Source organism: Carassius carassius, chromosome 43 (assembly GCF_963082965.1).
Source record: "Carassius carassius chromosome 43, fCarCar2.1, whole genome shotgun sequence".
Classification (NCBI taxonomy): Eukaryota; Metazoa; Chordata; class Actinopteri; order Cypriniformes; family Cyprinidae; genus Carassius; species Carassius carassius.
Genome location: NC_081797.1, coordinates 21,716,068 through 21,740,032, shown reverse-complemented (window position 1 = coordinate 21,740,032; position 23,965 = coordinate 21,716,068). Strand labels below are relative to the sequence as shown.

The following is a 23,965-nucleotide window of genomic DNA, read 5'->3' as shown; positions in this document are numbered from 1 at the left end:
GACAGTCCTGTAATATTATTGTAACTACACCGTAGAAGCATTTTTTTTTATACAGCCACCGCATAGCATTGTGGGATCGCTGCTGTTTGAATTTTGAAATTACGCGGCCAACGGAAGGTACCAGAAGTATTTTAACATTTTTGGAAGAAGGAACATGTCTCAGGTATGTAACATAAAATCTGTTTTATAAGTCTTTATATATATTAATACTGGTGATCTGAGTGAGTGCTGATTGTTTCGTTTGGTTTATTTCAGTGGAATACGGTGAAGTTAGTTAAAATCGCGTCTTCATACTCATATCCAAATTTCCACCGCCGGGAACTTTACCCAGAAACTATGGACTTTGGGCTGGTACTCGGTGTGCTTCCACCGCAGTTACCATGATCTAAATAAAGTTCTGGGTAAAAAAATGTCCCTCAGAAAGTCCCTGCTCGCGAAGTACTTGTTCAAAGGTACTGAACTTTCGGGAGTGGCAATACAACATTGTAATTTCAACGACCATTTCTTTTGATAATTTTTAAAATATTACTGCCATCGTGTCATGAAAGGTATAACGTTAGCGTTTTAACTATTTCAGGTGAGAATGTAGTTGTTTAAAACTCAAATATGCGGTTTATTTATAAAGACTGCGCCTATTTAAAAATGTGTTTCGCCGATGTCGGAGACGGTCAACTCCACGCGATCAGCGGGAGCTCAGTGATCATGAATCCGTCGGGAGCACTCTCAACTCGGCAATACCTTCTGACATTTGCCGCTGGCTCTGATGTCTCTTTAGTGGTTAAGCATAAAATATAATTCGTTTTGGGTAAACCTAACAGGTAATCTTTGGTCTTTATTAAGTTAATCTATTAATATGTAAAAAAAAAGAGACAATAGGCTACTGTTTGATTTAATATTTCGTTTTCTATAATGTAGGCCTACACATTTCCATGAACTTCATTTCTGCGGCTATTAATATGTTTAACGAATGAAAATGAAAACTAAAGGAGGCAGTGGTGTTTGATATCATATTTCGTCTTATTGAAATGGGGGGGTTGGTGGAAACTCGTCATAACTGTACCACGTCATGAACGGTCAACGCAGAAGGAAAAGACTGAGCGGGAACAGCTGTAGACACACCGCAGGATCAGCTGCACACCGGCTGCTAGATGGAACATACGTTTGCTTGCTTTAAGCCCTGTTAATAATTGTTACATGGATATATGTCAAAGAAGAAAGGAAAGACTGTAATTCAACATAAGCCTATTGTATCCATAAAATGCCTAGTCTAAATTAGGAAAAACCATACCATAACTTTGTCTCCCACCTGATAAAATTACTTTTGCCCATCCTGCCAATACTGCCACTCATGCGTGTATGTATGTAGTGCAGCTTTCTAGTGCTCTTTTAGTTATCATATTGTGTATGCATTTCAGGAGAGGCACTAAGTGCAGACAGATGGATGATGTCTTTGGAAGGGACAACTGTGATGGGGCCCCACAACAGCCTTCTGAATGGAGTGCAGCGACCTTCGCTGTCTACGTGTTTAACTAACAGTATCCTAAAGAGGACTCAAGCACTAAAGGTATGTTTAAACTGTTTGCACACTTATAAAGAAAATAGATCATTCTCATATGGAACATCCAATGAATCACTTTCTTTGGGTTCAGTATTGTTAGGCTCTGTGATATACTCTATGCATTGATGTCAAAAGACAGGTTTCCATCCAATTCCTTTGCATCTTTTAAGCGCATTCGCAGAAATTTGGCAAAGAAACCCTATAACTGGAGAGCATTTCCATCAGCTCTGTTATGTAAATTAGACATGGACAGGACAGTAGTCATGAAACGCTGTGGGATCAAAACTTAAGGGGCAACTTAAAACACCTGATAGTTGCAACAAATGTGCATTTATGTTGCATTTATTAGCTAGTCAATCCACATAAAAAGTTTTATTCACATTAGAATATTTTATGTGAATTTGAACCGTATCCATTTTTTTTTGTTTTCAAAAGGTTAAAATGTACAATAAAAAGCTGGATGGAAACAAAGCTATTGCTATTAAGTGTCTAACATAGAGTTGGTATTGCCCTTCAAGACATATATGTAAACAGAAAAGTCTGACAGACAGCAGTTTAACATTACAATTTTCATTAATTAAGTCAATTTTGGGGTTAAAGGGGTCATATGATGCAATTAAATTTTTTCCTTTCTCTTTGGAGTGTTACAAGCTCTTGGTGAATGAAGAAGATCTGTATAGGGTGGCCATATGCGCCGTTCATACGGGACACGTCCCCACCAGGATTTTAATATTGCCTAAAACATCCAGGTTTTGGCTGTATGCACTGTGCAGGCCGATCGTTGTGTGAAATTCATGAGAGCTAAAGAGAGCAGAACAGACACCTCCTTATGCTTTTGAAATTGCTCTCATGTGTTTGTTCGTTCGTTTGAATTGAAGCGTCACTCTTAAACGCTGTTTCTTTAAAAAGGGAAACTACTTTGTTTGGCCTTCCAAAAGAGAACACGACTAGAAATCATGTTTATATCACATTTATAATGGGTTTTGACATTATAATGAAATAAACATTATAATTAAATGTTTATGTCTCGTCGCTTCGGCTGGACAGGGCACAGTATTTTAAGGGGCATAACATTTCAGTCACACGATAGATAGATAGATAGATTGGATAGCTGGTCAATTAGAGCACACTTTGCTTTTCAGAATGATGAGCTTTGTAAAGATCAACACGTTTCAGAAGGCGAGGAGAGGAGTACCTGTAGAGAAGAAACAATAATGTGTTTTTTTTTTTACCTTAAACATTTAATTACACCAAATACATAAAATAATGTTCTTTTCAGAAACGTCATATGACCCATTTTGCAGACAGTTTTGTCCAAAGCGACATTCAATTTACAGTGCATACAGTGACATTATATATTTAAGAAAAACAATGTAAAAGCCAATGTAATTCTAAATGTTATGTTGTTAAATGTGTTGATGTTAAATAAATACATCAACGTCATTTATTTTCTACAAGCAAGTAGGAATAGTTTACTTTTTATGTTTTTTACACAGTATTCACCATTTACTGATATGAAAACTTGTTTTCACTCTCTCTGTTTTCAGAGCTTTTTGTGGAATCAACTCCAAGAAGTCAGCAAAGCAGAGAAGAGACATGGGCTCAACGCAGCTGTCTGCACCCTATTAAGAAGACTCCTGGACTTTGATGGGCTAGTATTGATGCCCACCCACACCCCACAGCTTCCCCAGTTCAAGACTGGTTGGGACCTTTTGTTATTTATTACCATGTTCCCCCTGATGATAGACTGTCTGGATGTCTGGAAGTGAGCTAGATTCTTCAGTGAAACTGTAATTTTGTATGTATTGAATAATATGTGAGGTTGCATAGTGTGTTAAAAAAAAAAAGAAGTTGCCATTGTTTTGGTTTTAATTTTGGAAGATGGAAAATTGCAGTATTTTTTTTATATTTAGAAATAACAATATATATACAATATATTTTGAATTACAATATTCAATTGTAATTGTCTCCTGTAAAATTACAGGAAATTCCTGGCAACTGAGTTGCAGTAAATATACAGTAAATTAAAATAAATTACAGCATTTTACTGTAATAATGCTACTATAATCACAGTAGCACTGCTGTTTAAATACAGTACTATATTGTATTAAAAAAACAGTATATTACCTGTATATTACTTGCTGTAAATTCACGGCAATTAGTTGCCAGGAATTTCCTGTAAAATTACAATACATTTTTAACAGTGTGGGCAAAGGGTACAGCCAAATTTGAGCAGGTACACTGTATCATCCATCACGCAGACTTTCCGAAATGAAAATAGTAAGAAATCTACTCACACTAGGAAATTGTATTACTGCAAATCAATACAGTGCTCAATGAGTACAGTAGCACAGAATTGCCTGTGGACTGTTCTGTGGGACTGTAAAAATAAAGTATGTTTCAAGTATTTGGGAAATGTATTCCTACTTTGTATTCCTACACAGTATTTACAGTATTTTACTATTTGTTTGGCAGAACTGAAAGAGTACCTAAGGTGGTCTCCTGAACAGGAAACTGCAGTCATGAACATGGTCTTAGAAAATAATGGCATAACAAGATATTTCCAAATATTGATAGGGTAAGCTTATCAACACTGGACTGTGTCTTGCACAGAAATAATCTGAGGATGAAGCAGGTCTAGAGGGTGCCATCTGAACGCAATTCAGAAAGAGTCAATGAATTGCGATATAACTATGTGCAACTGTATACAGTAAATTCTTCTGTTGTTTTGTATGTAGACCACTGTATGTGCAACTTTGCTTTGGTTGGGATGTACACTGTACATTGTTTTTGTTGGAAAAATAAAATATATTTGTTACCGTGTATTTGTGTGTTCTGACTATAAAAACTATTTTATATATATTTAACAAAAGAAAACTTCACAATCACGGGAAGGAGAAGGGAACCGGCGGACATTTAAATCAAACTTTAATAACCAAATAAAAACAAAACAGGGTGACAGCCCCTCTCAGACGACCTCCGCGCACAAACAAAACCAAAACACAAACTAAAATCCAGCCCTGGTCCTCTCTCATCCTTCACTGTCGTTGCTCCTCTTTTGTATCCTTCTGATCTCCTCCGTGGGACTCGAGACCAGCGAGTGGAGCAGGTGTCACTCATTTCCAAATCCACCGACCTTGCTCAGTCCCACGGCTCTCGGCCCCGCCCCACTTGTCACATACCCCCATCGCCCCTCGCAGGTCAGGGGTACCCAGAAGACTGCGCTCTACCCCCCCCCCACACCCTCCCTCCAGGGGGACTGTTCACGGTAGCTGCGGGAACCTGGAGGTAAGGACAGACAGACGAGGAGAGAGAAAAGGAGATGGAAGGATGATTAGCGACAGAGACGAGAGAAGGGAGAGAGGAAAAAATAATAATTGTTCCGTTTCCCAGACATGCCGCTGCTCGGCCCCCCACCAGCTGTGTGAACTCTTCTGCGGTGCCTGGCGGCAGCACTGGATAACCCTCGGTGGACGGCACAACACTCCTCCGCCACCTGGTTGATGGCGACGGCTCTTGACTGAATTACTAAAAAGAATTGATCCACAATCAAACCGAGTTTTGTTCCGACAACAGATATAATTTTACTAGTGGGTGCAGGACAGTATAGTTAATTTATGTAAGTGAGGATGGCAAAATAAAGTAAACTGTGACATATTATACCCAACAATCCTTTATACAGTGGACTACCAGTAAAACTGATAAAAAAAATTGGGACCAACGATTATTCAGACACTTTGACCCGACTATGCTTTGTGTTTTTCTTTAATTGCTAATGCTAACTTTTTACAACACAGACTGAACAAAATGAAGCATTGCTTGGAAACTGGTCAACAAAGTATTGATAGTTGAGTAAATATTGTCATACTAACAGTTGTCTGAAATTTGGGTTGATTGTAATCCATTACATACCTTTCTTTTGAAGTTATCTGGCATTATCAAGATGAATTTGTTTTGATAGATTAACTCTAAGTTATTGCCATGTTTTATTACCATTTTCTAAACTAGAGTGGATAAACTGTGATAATGTGTTTGTCTGAGTAAATTTTGGTTTGACCATATATATATATATAAGGCTATGCAGTGTTATTTTACATTTGATTATTCTGTTTCTGTACCTGGACACCTACAAACTATAAAAAACTTAAAGGGTAAGTTCACCCGAAATGAAAATTACCCTGTGTTTTACTCACCCTAGAAGCATTCTAGGTGAATGTGACTTTCTTCCAGATGAATCCAATCAGAGTTATATAAAAATTTGTCCTGGCCACTCCAAGTCTTTCAATGGGGGTAAGTGGGTGTTTGTTGCCAACAGTTCAGAAGACGTGAAATAAAGTGTGTGCATCTGTAATAAAATGTCCGTGCTCCAGGAGGTGAATAAAGGCCTACTGTAGCAAATCCAGGCATTTTTGTAAGATAAATATCCAGACTTCAAACGTAATAACCATTTTTCTCTCACTTCCACTGACTATTCTTGGAATTGTGAGTTTACATCTTTCATCAGACTTTATCTACGGTGGCCCAGTAGTGCACAACACAACGACATTAAAAAAGCAAACATAAGCTCGCAACACAACGACATTAAGCCACAACACAAATACATTAAGCCACAACACAACAAAATTAAGCCACAACACAACGAAATTCTCACAACACAACGATATTCTCACAACACAAATACATTAACCCACAACACAATGAAATTCTCACAACACAAAGACATTAACCCACAACACAATGAAATTCTCACAACACAACAAAATTAAGCCACAACACAACGAAATTCTCACAACACAACAATATTCTCACAACACAAATACATTAAGCCACAACACAACGGAAATGCTCCCGACCACTAGGGAGCAGTTGGTCTGCAGAAATGGGCAATAGACTACGTATTTCCTGTGAAATCTCAGGGCGAATAAAAAGTTCCTGTCTTTATTCTGCCGTAGTGTGATTGCATTACCAGCTGCAAACTTTTATCCATAAACGATGAATATTAAATAATATTTATACATTTTGCTATAATACAACAAATTAAGTATACCACAGCAATATAATTATTTAATGAAGAGTTCCATAAACATCTGTGAGGGTGGTTTACACAGCTATTACTGTGACCCGTTTTGTGAGGCTCCTCAAAGGTTTTTCACACTTCTTCCCTGGATGTAGAAACTCGAAATAAGTGGATTCAAATTAGTAATGTTAGATGTAAGGATTTCAACATCACTTCTGATACTTCAGTTTGCAGGCGCCTCTTCAACAATGACAACAGCATGCGAATCTACACTAGGTAAGATCTAAACCTTTATTACTATATTAACGAGCACAATGTAGGCCTATTGTGAATTTTTTAATTGTCATTATTTATTTTATGTCGCTGTGGTTGCCTGTTTGTTTAAAAACCCCTTCTGTGGATCAAGGCAATACGTGTTAATAGATGATTAACCCAAAAATAATGCTGTCATCATATACTCAACATTATGTCACTGTAAACCATTATGGCTTGCTTTGTTCATTGGCATACAGAAATGTTGTAAATAATGTTACCGTCAGTCAGCTATCTAGATAGACCCCACAGAATAAATTCAGAACAGTTTAGAATGACACGAGGGAGAATAAGCTAAAACCCCAGCTAAAATCTTTTTACAGACTTACCTTTTTTCCACTTGTATGTCAATACATTATACATTTTAAGTATCCTTCAGGTTCAGTGTAGGCAAACAAACTTTTTACATTGTTTGGTGTGTATTTTCTGAAAACATGTCTCATCCAATCTAGACTTGAGAAGTAGATCCATTTAATGGCCTTTTGGAGAGTTATTGAACCTGCATTCCACATGGTTCGTGTGACCAGAGCAAGGACAGCTAAAGCGAGGAGAGAAGTTGGAATAACAAGCAATGCAATGGTAAATATTGATATTGTATTGTTCGTGACAGAGAAAGAAAATGTTATATTTATTTTCACTTTTTGATGCACACATTACATGCATGTATCATAATTATTTAACATTTATTTTGACAGTGTCAGTCTCTGCAGCCCTTCGATGAGTTCCCCCTCTTCATGGTCCACCTTTCAGTCGATCTTCCACAGAGAGATCTGGCCTTACACAAAAAACTTGGGATGGATTCATTTGGTTTTATTTGTACAGACTACAATATATTATGTAAGTGCAAATATATGTAACTTTAATATATTTTCTTGCTCACCAGTGTAATGTAAACATGTAAATATCCACACTTAATTTTTTGAAACTTACAGTTAAAAAAGTGATACAGTTTTAATAGTTATGTAAAATACAAATACTAATAACTATGGCAGTGTAATGGTGTGTTACTATATTTTTTGTAACACTACTATATTTATAACACTTCTGCCACTTCTGCCACTTGGAGGACTGATAGGTCAGGCAGATCACTGGTGACATCACTGTAAACATTCTCCTGAGATGAAAAACAAAGGTATAGTGTAAATTGACCATTAAGAAAAATAAAAAATGTCCACCATCATTACAAGTTGCATGCATAATGAATAGAGCCATAATCATTATGATTGTGTTTTTGTCTTTTTTCTGTTAGGGCTAATCAAATAGGCATGTTATACATTATGAATAAAAGCAAGATATGAAAAGATGATCAATATCAATATTAGACACTTTCCTCCTACCTTAACCACTTAGCGAGTTTCCTCTCTTGAAAACAGGAACACCATCCCACTGACAGGACCTGGCTTGACTCTCTAGGCATACCAATGGGGCATGTTAATATTATTAATCAAAGTTGATTAATTATGTCATACATTAAAGAATTTGATAATTCTCTTACTTTCCATTGATCTAGGTTTGTGCCAGCTCTGCTCCCTTCAGTGCAGCTCTGTACAGGAGGAACTGCACTGATTCTCACTTCTGAATAGTGTGCTGTCTGCTACAGTGCTGCAACAGTATGGATGGGAGTCCGTTAAAACAATCTGTGAAGATAATAACATTGGTTTACATATTTAATTGATTTCAGATACATTTTTAATTACTTTCAGTTGCATTTTAAATTATTACATTGTAAATTATTCTATATTTAAAATAAATTATGACAAATAATTAATAATAATTAATTAATAATAACAAATAATAAATATTTTATATAATGTTACAAACATGCCAAATAAAGAGATCAGTAATATTTCAAAGGATGTCCCTATCTCTCTTAACCATTTCTGATCTTTTTACTGAATAGCTTTATCATGCTTGTGTTGGGGATCCCTGGAAAACTGCTATATAAATGTGAACAATTAATTCAAGCTTCAGGTTACAGATAATACAATTTGAAAATAACTGTCAGACTAAAACCCCGTTCACACAATGAATGATAACTATTAAGATAACGATAGAGTCCACAGCAGCGAACGATATAATCTGTTTATTCTAAGCGCGCACACGCTCGTCCGCTGCTTTACATTCTCGAGCTCGTTATAGCAGGATTCTGATCGGCTGTTAATGTTTTTAATCGTTCATCAGCTGGAAAAAAATAGTTCTTAAAGTGATTCCAATGATATTGTTTCTCTATGTCTTTATCATTATAGCTGTGGTGTGGACTCTTTTTTTTTAAATAGTGAGAACGATTTTTAAAACTAAATATCTTTATCGTTTTCTTTATAGTTTGGTGTGAACAGTCCTTTAAGATTTATTACGATACATGGCAATCTAAAAATAGCAACAGTATTTAAAATACTTTATATCAAGTGTAGAAGTTCCTATCACAGCAAACACCTATAAACGTGGATTACCGGGAGTCCTGCTGTTATTTCTACTATCTCTTACGAGTTATAAAAAGATGAGGTGGACGGAGTTTAAAGCTAAACTAACTTAGCCCTGCTATTTTTGAGCTGATCAAGTCAGTGCAGCAGTGTTATCCAGCCTTATTAGCTAGATTTGCTAGAAGACGATAGAACAATACTCACCCTAAAGTTGTTGATGTAACTTGAAACGTTTAATGCCCTTCTCCGCGCGAAGAAATTCATTTACAGTCATCAGGGGAAGTTCTTGTAAGATGAAAAATCTTCTCCTCTTGTAAATTTGAAAGCTCTACGGAAAGAGCAATGGTTTCCCCACACAGCACCGGATTTAAATAAGCCCCCCTGAGGAAAAACATTGTGTACAAGAGCAGAGCTAAACGGTCCAAATTGGAAATATTATCAATTTATTTTTTGCTCGATTCATGAATCGATACATTAAGATTATCAGGATATCAAAACATTTAATAAAAACAAGTTTTTCATTTAAAAATCAATTACACATATTAAGTTACACATACGTCTCGATGAAATATCGGTGTTTAACTTTCAACACTGCCCCCTAGTGGTCGGGAGCACTTCCGTTGTGTTGTGGCTTAATTTCGTTGTGTTGTGAGAATTTCGTTGTGTTGTGGCTTAATGTATTTGTGTTGTGGCTTAATTTCGTTGTGTTGTGGCTTAATTTCGTTGTGTTGTGGCTTAATTTTGTTGTGTTGTTGCTTAATTTTGTTGTGTTGTGAGAATTTCGTTGTGTTGTTGCTTAATTTCGTTGTGTTGTGAGAATTTCGTTGTGTTGTTGCTTAATTTCGTTGTGTTGTGGTTTAATGTATTTGTGTTGTGGCTTAATTTCGTTGTGTTGTGAGAATTTCGTTGTGTTGTGGGTTAATGTATTTGTGTTGTGGCTTAATGTATTTGTGTTGTGGTTTAATGTATTTGTGTTGTGGCTTAATTTCGTTGTGTTGTGAGAATTTCGTTGTGTTGTGGGTTAATGTATTTGTGTTGTGGCTTAATGTATTTGTGTTGTGAGCTTATGTTTGCTTCTTTAATGTCGTTGTGTTGTGCACTACTGGGCCACTGTATTTATCAGATTCACAACTGCAAGAAATACAAGTCAAAACTGTGAGATGAAACAAAGTCAAATTACCCTTTAACCTTTATATTCCATGGCAGAAATAAGCTTTTATTGGTTCCACGTGTAAGAGGGAAAAACAAACAAACAAACATAAAAATATGCAGTCCAGCGCACATTCTTACCCCTCGCTTACCTCTTCTTCTCTCTTACCTATCTTCTTCTGATCCAACTACTCCTCTTCCTCTCCCAGACATTATTTTCCCTCTCTCTGATTCTTTGTGTTGTTCTGCATCCACAAAACCAATTCAAAGAGGTCTTTTTTTACTCTACATCTACTGTTGATGTAATGTAAAGAGAATCAACACCTGACTATTCTTCCAACTGAGACTAGAATCAGCTATTTCAAAATATTTTAGTGATCTGTTACTTAAAAATGCTTATCAGTTCTTACAATATTTTATATAGAGATATTTTTTAATACTTCTGAGTTGCTGTTGTTGCAGAAGTAGAGGCTTTACACTATATTTAAAGTTTGTAACATGTCTTCATTTCTGTCATGCTGTGTTTAAGCATTTGTAAAAAAAAGATAAGAAAGATCTATGATTTTGGTATGGGGTAAGCTTGTGTGGAAATAAAATTTAGGCATTTTAGAAATGCTAAAGTGGTTAATTTACTGAATATTGTGTGAAAACATCATGAATTGTGTTGAAGGTATTATCACAACAGAATGATGTGTCTTATTGTGTTTAGAGTTTAAAAAATGTGAGTACAGATTGGACAAAAGGATTTTAGCAATTTACAATATATTTTCATATCTTAAATTGTGTAAAATTGGAACCACTTCAAGTACATTAAGTGTAATTTAATGGCAGCATATATAATATCTTGACCAAAAATACATAATGAATGAAAGATCAGTGAATTGCTATGGCAGAGCTTTTTTTATCAACTTGTAAAACATTTCAGTTATGCTATTGCTATACTATGAAAATTACATTATTGAATATAAGCATCAAAATGCAATTTTCTGAGAAAAAAAAAACAAGAACAACAACAAAAGCCCGCAAATATCTAAACAAAGGAAGAAACAGAAGAGTTTGTCACTAGTGCATTGTCACTTCTTTGAGTATGAATTGTATTTTCAGCAGCTGAAGACTTGAAATTCAGACACTGTAGTATTTAGAGATTTTATCACCTGTGAAAGGGGAAAAAAATATATAAAATTAACCAATGATTAACAGTTTTGTATTAGAATTTATATACACATTACAATTTTTCAGAATTCTTAGAATTAAATAAAAAGATAATGCTTCTTTTGTATTTAAAAGAGCCGCAAAGCAAACAGTGTGTTGATCTTGTGCAGACTGACCACAAGGAGGGTAACGTTATAAATTAAGCTTATTAAATACAGTTGTGGAAGAAGTATTACAAACATTTACCTAATAATGAATAAAGCACTAATACAACACTGTAAAAATACTCTGATGCAAGTAAAAGTCCTGCAATGAAAATGTTACTTAAGTAAGTACAGTCAGGAAAATGTATTTTAAGGTTTAAAAGTAAACAGGGACTGTTGTACTATTATTTATTATTATTTTATTATTATTTATCATTAGATTATTATTGCTAGAATGTTAATGCATTGCTATAAAGTTATACATTAAACACTACAAAACTTGAATAATTTTTCTATGTTCTTACACAAAGTACAAATAAAATATACTTAAAGAAAGAGTAAAATTAAAATGAGTTAAAAATAGATTAAAACTTCACTTTAAGTATGCTTATGTTAAGAATATGACTTAAAAGCTCAACTAAGCATATATTTATTAGCATGTTTTTTTTTTAGAAATATATTAAAATGCAGTTTACAAATAAACATGTTGTGTATACAAATGTACAAATGTACTTTAACTATATTTTAATTCATTTAATAGTTTGTCTTTTTCACCAAAAGCATCACATCCAGACAGCAGAAGTGACTGAATGCAGTCTGTTCAGTTTGATTGACAGGAATCATATATTACACCTAAAACATGATGATTATATTAAAACCCTGACTCATTATCTTTAGAAATACAATATTTCTGTTAATTTTAGTGATATTGTGTTATTAGTGATTGTGTTGATCAGTGTTGTGTGTGTGTGTGATTGTGTCGATCAGTGTTGTGTGTGTGTGTGATTGTGTCGATCAGTGTTGTGTGTGTGATTGTGTCGATCAGTGTTGTGTGTGTGATTGTGTTGATCAGTGTTGTGTGTGTGATTGTGTTGATCAGTGTTGTGTGTGTGATTGTGTTGATCAGTGTTGTGTGTGTGATTGTGTCGATCAGTGTTGTGTGTGTGATTGTGTCGATCAGTGTTGTGTGTGTGATTGTGTCGATCAGTGTTGTGTGTGATTGTGTTGATCAGTGTTGTGTGTGATTGTGTCGATCAGTGTTGTGTGTGTGATTGTGTCGATCAGTGTTGTGTGTGTGTGATTGTGTCGATCAGTGTTGTGTGTGTGATTGTGTCGATCAGTGTTGTGTGTGTGATTGTGTCGATCAGTGTTGTGTGTGTGTGATTGTGTCGATCAGTGTTGTGTGTGTGATTGTGTTGATCAGTGTTGTGTGTGATTGTGTTGATCAGTGTTGTGTGTGATTGTGTCGATCAGTGTTGTGTGTGTGATTGTGTTGATCAGTGTTGTGTGTGATTGTGTTGATCAGTGTTGTGTGTGTGATTGTGTCGATCAGTGTTGTGTGTGTGTGATTGTGTCGATCAGTGTTGTGTGTGTGTGATTGTGTCGATCAGTGTTGTGTGTGTGATTGTGTCGATCAGTGTTGTGTGTGTGTTTGTGTCGATCAGTGTTGTGTGTGTGATTGTGTCGATCAGTGTTGTGTGTGTGATTGTGTCGATCCGTGTTGTGTGTGTGATTGTGTCGATCAGTGTTGTGTGTGATTGTGTCGATCAGTGTTGTGTGTGTGATTGTGTCGATCAGTGTTGTGTGTGTGATTGTTTTGATCAGTGTTGTGTGTGATTGTGTCGATCAGTGTTGTGTGTGTGATTGTGTCGATCAGTGTTGTGTGTGTGTTTGTGTCGATCAGTGTTGTGTGTGTGATTGTGTCGATCAGTGTTGTGTGTGTGATTGTGTCGATCAGTGTTGTGTGTGTGATTGTGTCGATCAGTGTTGTGTGTGATTGTGTCGATCAGTGTTGTGTGTGTGATTGTGTCGATCAGTGTTGTGTGTGTGATTGTGTTGATCAGTGTTGTGTGTGATTGTGTCGATCAGTGTTGTGTGTGTGATTGTGTCGATCAGTGTTGTGTGTGTGATTGTGTCGATCAGTGTTGTGTGTGTGATTGTGTCGATCAGTATTGTGTGTGTGATTGTGTCGATCAGTGTTGTGTGTGTGTGATTGTGTCGATCAGTGTTGTGTGTGTGTGATTGTGTTGATCAGTGTTGTGTGTGTGTGATTGTGTTGATCAGTGTTGTGTGTGTGATTGTGTCGATCAGTGTTGTGTGTGTGATTGTGTCGATCAGTGTTGTGTGTGTGATTGTGTTGATCAGTGTTGTGTGTGATTGTGTTGATCAGTGTTGTGTGTGATTGTGTCGATCAGTGTTGTGTGTGTGGTTGTGTCGATCAGTGTTGTGTGTGTGTTTGTGTCGATCAGTGTTGTGTGTCTGATTGCGTTGATCAGTATTGTGTGTGTGATTGTGTCGATCAGTGTTGTGTGTGTGTGTTTGTGTTGATCAGTGTTGTGTGTGTGATTGTGTTGATCAGTGTTGTGTGTGTGATTTTGTCGATCAGTGTTGTGTGTGTGGTTGTGTTGATCAGAATTGTGTGTGAGATTGTGTTGATCAGTGTTGTCTCTGTGTGTGTGTGTGTGTGTGTGTGTGTGTGTTGAACAGTGTTGTGTGTGTGATTGTGTCGATCAGTGTTGTGTGTGAGATTGTGTTGATCAGTGTTGTCTCTGTGTGTGTGTGTGTGTGTGTGTGTTGATCAGTGTTGTGTGTGTGATTGTGTTTTAGAGCAGCTGCAGTGTCTCTCAGCTGTATCAGTGCAGTCACTGTGACTCTGACTGACGGAGGTTTTTGTACGACTCTTTATCACTGTGTGAACACCCAGCTACTAGGAATGTGTAGACTCTGACAGTAATAATCTCCTGTATCTTCAGTCTGGACTCCACTGATGCTCAGAGTGAAATCACTGCCAGATCCACTGCCACTGAATCTAGAAGGAGTTCCAGTGTAACGGCTTGTTGCACGATATATGAGGAGTTTAGGAGCTTCTCCAGGTTTCTGTAAGTACCAGGCTAAAAAATCATTATTATGCACTGAACTGCTGGTTTTACAATTTATTCTGACTTCTTGTCCTGGTTGAGCTGCTATTATTGATTGAGTCTGAGTTACTGTGTACTGTCCTCTACACTCTGAAACAGGAAAACAAGACACAAATTACAATAATGTATATTACACATTTTAAAATGGTTAATAACATTCTGAAAGTTTTATTACAAACCTTGAGCAAACAGTGTGAGAGTCCAGATGAGGATGATGATGATGTTGTTCATTGTTGTTGTTGTGTCTTGTGTGATGATGAAGATTGTGTTCTGTTCTGCTCTCAGTCATGAAGTGTTAAACTCACAGCTCTATAAACACTCTCAGAGCACTGAAGCATGTGCTGACGATGCAAAGAAGTGGGCAGGATTCACAACAGCTTTGTGAAGTGACTCCATCATTTGCCTATAGATCATTATCGAATGTTAACAAAGAAATTACTTGTATTTTAATTACTTGTACTTATTTATAATTACTTGTTACTTATTTGCTTTTCTGAGAGTAAATCTTTGCATACAGTTGAAACCAGATATTTACATACACTTCAGAAAAAATAAAAATAAATTAATAAATAAAATAAATTGTCGATAAATAAATATTTTTTTTTATATGTATTGATCTAAAACAGAAAAAGTTTACTCTGATTTAATGTATGACAGTAAAGAAATAAAAGTTTTTGTGTTCTTTTCTGAAGTGTATGTAAATATCTGGTTTCAACTGTAAATATGCAGACTTCATGCCTGAAATTCTTGCAGAATGTACGTGAAAAACAATTTATTTTAAACAAACTATAGCCTAGCCTAGAAAGTGTGCAAAAAGTGCTCCCTTAATATCACTAAAAAACTGTCACTCGTCTTCACCGCGATCTCACAAAATTATATTATAATTACTGCACAATGTTTCTATCATTTCCATAGCGTCCAGAGCGCAAACACAAATAAGCACTGGATTGTTTGCCAGATCTGTTTCTCAAATGTGTTTTTATTACAGCTTTATCTGAGGGTGTAGTGTTTGTTTCAAACACCCCCGCAGATCCGTGCCGGTATATAATACTGTATATAATATAATACGTGCATATACAGGCCTGGAATGGTCATTGGAAGATTCAGGAGAATTCCCAGTAAGCCACACATATATTGGACCGGCAACAGTATCACCTTTACATTAATGAAGTCTCACACGGATGAGGAAAGCACAAGTCTCTTGTTCATTTTCGGGCAAACTGGTAATAGTGGTGAAGTGATGATTTGCAAGCGGTGCTTGTAAACCTGAAATCCCGTCGCTTGTGTGTGCACAGCTACTCATAGCATTTATAAAAATAATAAATGGCGTATATAAATATATCACAGGTAATAAAGTGAGCCACATGACTTCTCTCCTGTTTTTATTTTTCTCACACACACATCTAACACAACAAAAGTCTACCCTTCAGAAACGTGTCAGGATTTAAAAGTCATTAGTCATCACCAGTAAAAGTCATATTTTATTTTGTCTGGAGAGTTTTATTAGTTTTGAAGACACTTTTGATGTACATCAGGATGTTTCTCATGTTGACTATTGATGCCAAACTAAGAGTGGGGTGTGAGTGCTATAAAGAAAAGTTCATTTAGATTTAGAATAATAATGGGGTGACAACTTGTTGATATGAGTGCAATATTTCTAAAAGAATGTTCAATAAATTGAATAAATGAAATGAATAAATATAATAAAATACATTACAAATGGAATCTCTCTCTTTCTTGCCAGCTTCACTGTACTCTCACTGTATGTGTCTTTCTAGTTCACCTGTAAACACTCAGTTAACCACAGACTTCTGTTTTGAGGATCTTTTTGTTCAGTATGCTTTGTGTTTTACAGAGTTCAGTATAAACAAGACACTGGTGTAATAGGGTTTAATGTACAATTATTGTTATCCTGTATATGTAGGGTTCAATGTTATTACTTCATAAATTAGTTTAACATTTGGAAACAAAGATGAAGTGTTCAAGGTGAATGCATACCTTGAATCTAGGGGTCAAACAACTAAAAATCAAGTCAGGAATCTTGGTGTGATTCTGGAGACGGACCTTAGTTTCAATAGTCATCTCAAAGCAGTAACTAAATCAGCATACTATCATTTAAAAAACGTTGCAAGAATTAGATCTTTTGTTTCCAGCCAAGACTTGGAGAAACTTGTTCATGCCTTCATCACCAGCAGGGTGGACTATTGTAATGGGCTCCTCACCGGCCTTCCCAAAAAGACCATTAGACAACTGCAGCTCATCCAGAACGCTGCTGCCAGGATTCTGACTAGAACCAGAAAATCTGAGCATATCACACCAGTCCTCAGGTCCTTGCACTGGCTTCCAGTTACATTTAGGATTGATTTTAAAGTACTTTTACTCGTATATAAGTCACTAAATGACCTAGGACCGAAATATATTGCAGATATGTTCACTGAATATAAACCTAACAGAGCACTTAGATCATTAGGATCGAGTCAGTTAGAAATACCAAGGGTTCACACAAAACAAGGGGAGTCCTCCTTTAGTTATTATGCCGCCCGCAGCTGGAATCAGCTTCCAGAAGAGATCAGATGTGCTAAAACACTAGTCACATTTAAATCTAGACTTAAAACTCATCTGTTTAGCTTGCATTTATTGAATGAGCACTGTGCAATGTCCGAACTGATTGCAATATATATTTTCACTGTTTTTTTTTTATTTAATTTTATGTAAAATCATTTTCTTACCGTTTTAAATTCATTTTAAATAAGTACAGTTTTAATAATTTTAAAAGTTTTAAAATTGCTTGTTTTATTCTTGTTATTATTTTTCTTCATTACTATTTTACTTTCTTTTATGTAAAGCACTTTGAATTACCATTGTGTACGAAATGTGCTATATAAATAAACTTGCCTTGCCTTGCCTAACATACAGTACACCGTGTAACTTTTGCCCTATAGCGGTTAAAGGGATCATATGATGCGATTTCAAGTTCCTTTCTCTTTGGATTGTTACAAGCTCTTGGTGCATAAAGAAGATTTGTAAAGTTGCAAAGACTAAAGTCTCAAATCCAAAGAGACATTCTTTATAAAAGTTAAATGTCAACCACACACCCCTAAAATGCACCCACATATCTGTCATTATGTGGGAAGATTTGCATAATGCTGCCCAGATGTTCACGCAAAGAAAGAAGGCAACTTTTATTATGGCTGTTGCCGCCACCGCCATGTTGTGGATACACTGTGTTTCATTGTGAAAGTGAAACTACTTTGTTTGTTCTTCTAAAAGAGGACACAACTAGAAATCAGTGGTTAAGTTGTATCTACAACACTGTTCCAGAACAGTTCAACCCAAATATTCAGATGTGTGCAGCACATTTTATGGAGGACTGTTTCCTGATCCTGGGAGAGAAGTACGTGAGAGAGTTTGTAAGTACATTTACATATTTAAATAATTTGCCACTGATGATTGAAACGCAAGTTTTAAGGAGTCTAGTGTAGGCTTGTTTCTCCAATCATGCAGACAAGTTTACGCAGCGTGTTATGCAACACAACCAGACCGTTCTCATCCCAAGGCGTCATGTACTGACCCTTTTGACATTTCGTCAACATCCTACGCACATGGCACCCTCTAGCGTCAATATTAGAAGCAGATAAAAATGGGCCAGAAGGCGCCTCCTAGCGGTCTAACCCTAACCCTAACCTTAACCCATAATCTGTGTCTCATATTGACGCTAGAGGGTGCCATATGCGTATGATGTTGACGAAATGTCAAGAGGGTCAGTATATGACGCCTTGGGATGAGAATGCGTTAAACACAACACATAAAAAGTCAGTATAAGTCATTACAATCAGTAATTATGTCCCCACTGGATGCAACAAATGCCTGGTGTGTAATAGGTTTAACTGGTTTTGTCTTGTCGCACCAGGACACGGCATCACAGTATGATAAGTGGCGTAACATTTCCATCACACGCTTGAGGCAAATGTAGAAAATAATGTGTTTATTTATTTTTTTTTTACCTTAAACCACATAAACACATTTCATTACACCAAATACACAGAGTAATGTTCTTTTTTGCAGCATCATATGACTCGTGATCGAATGATTAGTGATTTTTTTTATTACCGATACCAGTAACAGTTATTTGCATGTTTATGTGCCCGATAACCGATATGCAGAACCGATATTTATTAACTGTTATAAAGTAAGTGAAGAAAGAACATACTTAACTTTTTTTAAGAGTTGAAAATTAGCCTTTCATGTAACATTTTGCCTTTTATATTACAACAATATAAAACATTTTATTTATAAAAAGCATCAACAGAAACAACACTAATATTAACAATAAAAAATAGAATGTCTAATGTTTTAAAATGGAGAAAATTAATAAAGGACAGGAGTCATATAAACTTAATTTTAAACTACCATTTTAGTAGTGGTAGTAGCCCTTTATTGTCACTAGTCACAAGTACCAGCGAAATTAGCCATCAACCTGTCCATACATACAGGTACATACAGAATAAATACAGCATAACATTAGGAAAGTGAGGAGAAAAAAACAACAACCCCCAGACTATGCTCCTATTGGGAGTACAGTGTGAGAACAGGAAAAACACCTCAGCAACAAAGCACATAATCGATACAAACACACGACTTTGCAACTGGGGATGGAAATTGTGGGGTCGAGGTAATCCAGCGCAGACAAGCAGCCGTCCGGTCCATCAGCCCTACGCCGCTGGTCACAGACTCGCTTGTCAGACTGGCGGTACAAATCGGCGAAGGCGAGGGATGGGTTCCGAATAGGTAGATATCTTCAATGTCCTCCACGGAAAGTTTGACTCCTAACCCTAGGGTTGTGGGTTTGAATCTCGGGGCGGCAATAACACGACTTAGGTGCCCTAAGGCATCAAACCCTTAACTGCTAAATGGCTGCCCACTGGTGTGTGTGTGTGTGTGTGTGTGTGTGTGTGTGTGTGTGTGTGTGTGCGTGTGTGTGCAGAGCACGAATTCTGAGTATGGGGTAACCATACTTGGCTGAATGTCATGTCACTTTCAAAACACAGAAAGTCATTGGATAAGCTGTGAGAGAATCTGAGTAACTGTCACCAGTCTGAAGGATTCTGTCAAGTCAAGAACATTTCAAGTCAAATTTTTTCACAAGATCATTTATCTTTGCAAAATACAAACATAAATCATTGTCAAACTTTGACAAAACACTGCCAGAATCCAGACAAAGATGATGCTGAAAGTCATGTTTGTTGTTTGATGAAGAATAGCTCTTGATTATGTCATGTTCAGTTCATCGAGATATAAACATGCAGAGAAGTGAATCTTGTGATGCTCACGAAAAACACTCTCTTTATGAAAAAGCTGCTGTAGACTGTGAGATAAATATGAGACGGAAGCAAGATCAGGACAATATAGAGACTCATCTGATACATTAGATTTAGATTCAAACAGATGAAAAAAAAATTAAGTCAATAAAGCCAGAGGAGTTTCTACTTTTACCTAGTTTGATTCGACTGCAGTAGTTATTGAGGTTGAACTTGTCTCCAGTTTTATGAATGAAGGAGACGCGGCCCTGATTCCAGATGTTGTGACATACAGCTACATTGAGATTTATATTCAAAAGTTTGAGAATGGCCAGTTTGAATTATTTATCATTGTACTTAATCACTTATTTAATTCAGACAGAAACATGAGCAGTATTATTGGCTCAATGATAAACAATGATTGGCACATTTGTACGTTGAATTTCTCCCTCACTGTCTGACAGCTCAGATTTACTACATTACACCAGAAAAGATATACAGAGATCATCATTGCCCTACATACTGGATAAAATAGATGTGTGTAATGCTGTTTGTGGATGTAAGGATGATTTAGGCAGAGTGGATTCCACAAGCGGGTCTTTATTAAACGCTCTGAGCATAAAATACAAACGATAGTCACAACTCGTGGTCAGGTCACAGGCTTGGGTCAAAACACAGGCAAAACAATCCACAGGCAGACAAATCCAAAAAGAGTAATCCAAAAACGTGAGTCAGAAGAGCAAAAGCAAAGTTCATAACAATTATCAACAATGGAAGATCGTTAGTAAGGCAGTGAACTGGCAATACTTCACAATGTGGCAGTACAAACACATGACTTAAATACAGGATTACAGGAACTCATGTGGCAGGAACAGGAAGTGGCAGAGTTCAATATTCAGGTGAAGGCTCCCTCTGGTGGACTGGAGACTGATCAAACGTTACAATGGACTATAATTCAGTCTTGGATTTGTGATATTTATGTATTTACAAAGGTTTTTACTTGTTATTATTTGTTTTGTTACTTTAAGTTCTATCAGATCTTTATTATTTTGCTCAGGGTTTTTCTCATTGCTTGTCTTGATTGTTGTCTTGATTGTCTGCTGGTTCTCTCTGACTGGCTGTTAAACTGGCTCTGAGTCAGTGTTCCTCAAGTGACAGATCTGTGCCTCATTGTGTCCTGTCTGGCCCTCACCACCATCTGTCTGGCTCTGCCACTTCCTCTGCTGTTCTTCTACAGACTGTTATCTGAGGCTGGCTCCAGCGGTCATCTGTCCTGTCTTTGTTGGACTGTTTCACTGCTCACCCACCCTCTTGTGCGCTGTCTGTGTTATTAATAAACCCTGTATTTGCCATTCTGGGTTTGTGTCCTTCCTCACAGATCCTGACAGACAGTTCTTCTATTTGTTGATTTAGACACAAGACACAGAAACACTGGCTACAGTTGACAATGATCACTGAATGAATGAATGAATGAATTAATGATGTACTGTATATGCCTATTAATTAAGTATAATAATTAAATAAATATTGTATTAAATCTCTCTAATTTTTGCTATAAACTATTAGTTGTTTGTGATCCTCTCATCAGCAGCTGCAGTGTCTCTCAGCTGTATCAGTGCAGTCACTGTGACTCTGACTGACGGAGGTTTTTGTACGACTCTTTATCACTGTGTGAACACATAGCTACTACTGATATAGTGTACACTCATACAGTAATAATCTCCTGTATCTTCAGTCTGGACTCCACTGATGGTCAGAGTGAAATCACTGTTAGATCCACTGCCACTGAATCTAGAAGGAGTTCCTGACTGTCGTTGATTCCCTCCATAAATAAGGAGTTTAGGAGCTTCTCCATGTTTCTGTAGATACCAGCTAATACATGCAGTACCACCACAACAACAGGCAACATTGCTGCTAGTTGTGCACTTTATTTTGACTTCTCCAGTTTGAGCGAGCAGCTGTGAGGGAGTTTGAGTCACTGTCACCTGCCCGATGGATTCTGACAAGTGAAGAATATTAGAAGTTAAATATTTTCACACACTCATTTATCTTTGGAAAATACAAACATAAATCATCAAACCTCGACAAAACACTGCCAGAATCCAGACAAAGACGATAGTGAAAGTCATGTTTGTTTGTTGATGAAGAAGAGCTCTTGATCAAGTCATGTTCAGTTCATAGAGATATAAAGCACAGCTCATGCAAAACACCCTCCATATGCAAACGATAAAGATGAGACAGAAGTGTGAAGACTTCTATTAAAATGTTTGGGAATGGCCAGTTTGGATTTGTGATCTGTGTATTAATCACCTCTTTTGTATTGTTAATTCAGACTGAAATGTGAGCCAGTGTTAGTGGCTCAATGATGATCAATTGTTTGTATGAATCTTCATTGATAAGTTTAATCCTACATATCTTCTTCAGTGTCAGACACCTCAGATCTACTGTATAATGGCAAAAACGATTTATAGAGATCATCACTTTCCTTCACACCTGGATAAAAGAGATACATATATGAATGCTGTTTGTGACTGTCCACATGAATATGGTTATTTAAAAAACCGCAGAACCACAAACAAAACCGTTTGTTCACAAGCAAACATATTATCAGGTCACTGAAACCAAATCTTTTTGAAAACTCCTGGAGGATGAAGATTATCAGATACTCTGGTTGGAGTACTGTCATGTAGCCGCTGAAACCAGACAGTTTGGATTGTGACACATCGTTTTTTCAGGCTTCTGATTGGCCAACATGTTTTTATGGTTAGGGTTATATCGCCACCTGTTGCTTTGGCATGCTCTTCTCTTGACAGTGTTTCACAGTGCCCAAAAACACCGGCAAACTAAGAAAACACCTTCAATTCAATTCATCAATTCATGCAGCAAATGATCACAACAAAACCCAAGAAAGAAACGTGCTGCATATAAAATTCTTTATTTGTTTGTGTTGTGAGCATTTGCAGCACCTGCTGTCAAACTGATGAAGATGTTTTCTTGATTAGCGGGTGCTTTTTATAGTATGTTTCTGCACAGCCGGAGGCTGCAGTTTTAGGACCCCGGTTATAGGACCCTAGTTTTTTGTGACAGCGCCACCTATCGAACTGGATGATATAGCAACGGTTGCAGTTTCAGGACCGCAGTTATAGGACCCAAGGTGGTTTAGTTTGTACATACATAGTTTGTAAGACATTTAATCTAAGGAGTATTTTTATTATATTTTATAAAATGTATTTTTATTCAAAATGCATAACAGGTTAAATTTAAACAAATTAATTTACACAAAACAAATTACAAATCTATATAAATCTTTAAACAACCGTACACATGAAGTCTTAGTTTCTTGAATTATACTGTATATTGATTAACCTCCTTAAGTTTAACTAATTTGCCCATTATCAGGTAAAATAAAGATGGAATCAGCATATGCAGTCACTACATGATATAGCCAGATATTGTAATGGTTTTAGAGAGGCAAGACAAAACTAGAGAATGATTAAATAATGATTTTATTGACATTATATATATATATATATATATATATATATATATATATATATATATATATATAATTTGTGCAAGAACAAAAGCACCAAAAATACTCCCTTTTCCATCAACATGGCTGTAGGCTTCAACTCTGAGAGAGAGAGAGAGAGAGAGAGAGAGAGCGAGAGAGAGAGAGAGAGAGAGAATGAAAGTCTGAATATATAAAACAAATGTCTGAATATATGGAATGAAAGTCTGAATATAGAATGAAAGTCTGAATATATAAAACGAATGTCTGAAAATCTGATGTTTTCAGTGCCGTCTTGTGTTATTCATCTACTATTTTATATACACATTTTGAGCAATGAGCGAGTCCGCACGAAATTTAGTAGCAGCAATTTTAAGTAACGATCATCTAATTAACACCCTGGCAAATGTGTGTACGGGCCAAAATAC

General features: G+C 36.5%; 1 gene segment (V, D, J or C); it reads right to left on the bottom strand.

The window, feature by feature from the left end:
- Positions 1–14,481: 14,481 nt before the first annotated feature.
- LOC132124848 (immunoglobulin kappa variable 3-15-like) lies at positions 14,482–15,143 on the bottom strand. The segment is given in 3 exon segments: positions 14,482–14,819; positions 14,909–14,982; positions 15,076–15,143. Coding segments are annotated over 3 exon segments (465 nt in total).
- Positions 15,144–23,965: the final 8,822 nt, after the last annotated feature.